We start from the raw sequence: 3,935 nt of genomic DNA on the forward strand, positions 1-3,935 counted from the left end.
CCGGCACCGGCACCGGCGCGGGCTGCGCTGGGCTTCGGGGTGCGCGGGCCGCGTGGCTCCGCCACACCGGGAACCGGCAGCCCACGAGTGTGGYCGGGGCGCGGGGGGCTGCCCGGGGACTGGGGGGCTTCGCTGGGCGGGTGGCCCGTCCGCAGCTCCCGGGATGCGTCCGGCGGGAGCCGCGCCGTYGGGGTGCCGGGCTCTCTGGCCGGTGGCGAGCCGGAAAGCAGCGCTCGCGGCCGCCCGCGCTGGCAGGGCAGGACCCCGGCCCCAGGCGCTGTGCCCGCTCCGCCACGGCCCCGGCGCTGGGGCGGACGCGGCTCTGCAGCTCCGCGTGGAAACGCCTCGTGCCGCCCTGCGAGGTGCTGAGCCTGCAGAACGCCCCGGCCCCGCCAGCCCGGCAAGCCGGGGCTCGCCGTCCCGCCGCCGTGGGGGCCGGGCTCGCCTCCTGGGCTGCGTGGGGCCGGCGGGCAGCCGGGCGCTCCCGGGCCGGGGTGGCTCCCCGGGCAGTGGGTGCTCGTGTCCCAGCGCCACGCGAGGCGGCCGCGGTTGCGTCTTGCAGGAGCGTGGGACGGGGCTGGGCCGGCTGCGGGGGCTCTGCRGGCCCTGCCGCTGCCAGCTTCTCCCCGGCAGTGGCACCGGGCACCCTGCGCTCAGGGGCTGCCGGCTTCTCCATCTCGACTGTGCGGCCTGGCGTGCTGTAGGGCCCTTCCCGTGCTGTGCACCATCCCCGGCCCTGCTGCAGAGCCCCGGGGCCCTGCAAGGGGCTCTGAGCTGCCCCGCAGCCTGTGCTGCGCTGAGGCTTCACAGCCAGGCACAGACTGCTCTGCTCTTGGCTAGTGGATCGTGGTTGCAGCAGGCAGAGGGGTCTGTGGGCCTCTCCCCTCCTGCTGGCTGTGGGGTGCTGGGCCGGCAGCAAGGCGCGCTCCGGGGGCAGCTGGGGCCGGAGCACCCAGTGGCTGCGGGATCTTGGGCCGGGTCTGGCTGTGGGCGCTGTGGCTGCGGGCATGGCGTGGCCTTCCCCCAGCTATCGGGCTCGCTGCGCTCCCAAAGGGAGGTGGCTAAATGCAGCTGGTGCCGGGGAGCAGTCCCTGTCCCTGGCTAACTGCCGGCTAGGCTGCCGGCTTGCTGGGGCGCCTGCGATGGGTTCGGGCCAGCGCTGTCCTGGCAGGGCTGCGTAGGCGCTGGGAGCGCTCTGTGATGTGGCGAGCTGCGGCTCCTCGGTGGGGACGTGGCCCTGCCGGCTGCCCACATGCTCCCGTGGGGAGCTGGGCAAGGGCCCCTCTGCCGGAACAGCCTGCGTCCAGCGCGGAGCCGGGCAGCACGGCCGCGTGGGGCCTGCGGTTGGCTGGGAGGGAGGAGCTGGGCAAGCTGCTCTCCTGGAAGCAGCTGGATTTGCCTCCAGCAGGTTTGTCTGGAAGAAGCAGGTCCTGTCCTGACAGGTCCCTCTGGCAGCGGGCATGGGCTCCAGGAGCTGCTCCCTGGGCTGGGAGGGCTGTGCATGGAGCTGGAGGGTCATGCATGGGGTAGAAGGCTGCTGGGGCTGGAAGGTCTCTGCAGTGGGGTATGAGGGCTGTGCATGGGGCAGGATGCCGCACATGGGCTCTGCAACGGGATGTGAGGGCTGTGCATGAGGCAGGATGCTAAAACGGGACGTAAGGGCTCTGCAGTGGAGTGCAAAGGCTCTGAAATAGGACGTGAAGGCTGTGCACGAGGCTGGATGCTGTAATGGGGTACAAGGGCTCTGCAATGGGGCATGAGGGCTCCTCATGGGGTGCAAGTGCTGTGCATGGGGCAGGATGCTGCATGGGGCATGAGGGCTCTGCAACGGGGTGTGAGGGTTGTGCACAGAGCGTGAGGGCTGTGCATAGGCTAAGATGCTGCAGTGGGGCGCAAGGGCTAAACATGAGGTGTGAGGCTGCCGGGGTGGCTGCTGCCCCTCTGTTAGCTCCACTGTGCCCGCTGCAGGCGGCATCGCCCCAACGCTGGGGCACGAGGGCACCTGCCAGCCGCCTGCTGCAGGGCACCACCCGTGCAGGAGTGGCCCAAGCCCCCGGCGGGGATGGCCCGTCCATGCCGCGCGGGAGCCCYGGGCTGTGCTGGCAGAGCAGCCGTGCTCCGGGGGAGCCCGGCCCTTGCCGGGCAGCTGTGGCCAGGGTGAGGGAGGCGGCAGCGTGAGTCAGCCCGGCGCGTCCCGCTGACACGGCTGGCCCGGCTGATTCAGTGGCTGCTGGCAGGAGAGGAAGGGCTTCCGGGGCCCGGCCGCCCACGCGCCGGCGCAGGTGAGCCCCGGCGCTCGCCCTGAGTCACCCGCCGGCCTCCTGCCCGGCACCAGCCGGCTGAGCAGCGCCGTGCCGGCAGCAAGGGCAGCTGCACGAGCACTCACCACAGAGGTGGTGCAGCCGGGTTTCTCCCCGCGGGACGGGCAGCCCTGGGCGTCACTGCCTGGTGCCGRGGTGGACTGCCACAGCGTGCCCTGAGTGCTTCCCGGAGCAATGCCCAGGGCCAGGGCTTGCAGGCAGCAGCACTGATGCCGCTGCAGGCGGTGATGGGGCCTTGGCAGTGCGCTGCTCGCGGGGGCCTGGAGTCGTGCGTGCTGACCCTGGCATGTGCCAGCCCGCAGCCTGGCTCTGGCAGCCCGGCCCTACTCCGCTCAGCGAGGTGTGCGGACAGCCCGGCCCCTCTCCAAAATGCACTTTATTCCCCGTGTTGCAGCTGGAGCAGGAGTTTTGGGTGGTGCAGGGGGAGAGGCTGGTTGGGTGGTCACAGCCCCCTTCCACATGCGTGGTCCCGTGGGTTGGGTCTGTCTCTGCACCAGTGGCGTGGTGTAGGGCTGGCACAAAGTCCACCGAGTGGAGGGCTCCGCGGAGCTCTGCAGTGTGTCGCCTGGCAGCCACAAGCTGCTGCACGGGCTGAGCCGGGGTGCCGGGGTGCGCCAGCGCCTGGGGCAGCGGGCACTGCGGGGCACAGCAGTGGGGCTCACGTGCTGCAGGGAGCCATGGGTTTGCAGCATGGCTGCAAAGGGGCAGTGGAGGCGGGTGCCTGGGCACAGGCAGGCTGAGCCTGATGCCGGGGTGTTTCTGAGAGCTCTGGCGTTGGCAGGTCTCTACATCCATGGGCCTGCATCATGCAGAAAGGCATCAGGGAGGCTGCGCGGGCCGCGCCGTCCTGGGCTGTCTGCGCTGCGCTTCCCGCACCGCCGGGCTCCCGTGCTGGCCCTTTGCACAGGCTGGTGGGGATGCGGGTGCTGTGCTTTGTGCCCTGCCAGGGCAAATGCCCCCAGCCGCATCTGGCACCTGCCTGCAGTGGCGTGCGGAGCTGCCCTGGGGCCTGGCCACGGGCAGAGCCTCGAGGTCGTGAGCAGCAGGAGCTCAGCTGGGGCCCAGGGTGCCTCAGCCACGTGCGGTTGCTGCACGGGAAGCGCGAGCATGCCTCCGTGCCGGGAGCACCACCGAAGCCGGCCCGCGGGGCGGCGCGGCTCCCGGCCCGCGCGGCGGGGCAGCGAGCGTGCCGCTCTCCACGTGCCTCCCTCTCCTGCTCCGTGCGAGCCGCAGCGCTCCGGGGCCGTGCGGTGCTGCAGCAGCTCTCCCGGCCCCGGGGCTGCTCTKCCGCCGTGGGGCAGCTCTGCTCAGCCTGCTCTCGGGCAGCGGGGTCGGCGCCGCGCTCTGGTCTTGCCACCCGCCCGGGGGGCTGGTGCGGCTGCAGCGCCGTGCGTGCCGCGGGATGCTGCCCCGCAGCCGACGCTGCCGCTTTCCCCCACAGACTCCGCCGAGCGAGCGGTGCAGCGGCTGGAGGTGCCCGGCGTGTCCAACTACACGGCCCTGCTGCTGAGCCCGGACGGCAGCATGCTCTACCTGGGGGCGCGCGAGGAGCTCCTGGCCGTCAACACCAGCCGCTTCCAGGCGGCCCGCAGGGTGAGCGCGGGCGGCCGCGGC

The 3,935-nt window shown here is 72.3% G+C and overlaps 1 protein-coding gene across 1 annotated transcript in view; it reads left to right on the forward strand.

Moving 5' to 3' along the window:
- Positions 1-1,589: 1,589 nt before the first annotated feature.
- The window catches only part of SEMA4B (semaphorin 4B), an 8,407-nt gene continuing 6,061 nt past the window's right edge, over positions 1,590-3,935 (forward strand). The window contains exons 1-2 of the mRNA XM_085301588.1: positions 1,590-1,617; positions 3,706-3,914. Coding sequence (XP_085157714.1) covers positions 1,590-1,617; positions 3,706-3,914 — 237 coding nt within the window. The remainder of the gene's footprint in view (positions 1,618-3,705; positions 3,915-3,935) is intronic.

Source organism: Rhea americana, unplaced genomic scaffold, assembly GCF_003343005.1.
Source record: "Rhea americana isolate MKP2758 unplaced genomic scaffold, rheAme1 scaffold_178, whole genome shotgun sequence".
NCBI lineage: Eukaryota > Metazoa > Chordata > Aves > Rheiformes > Rheidae > Rhea > Rhea americana.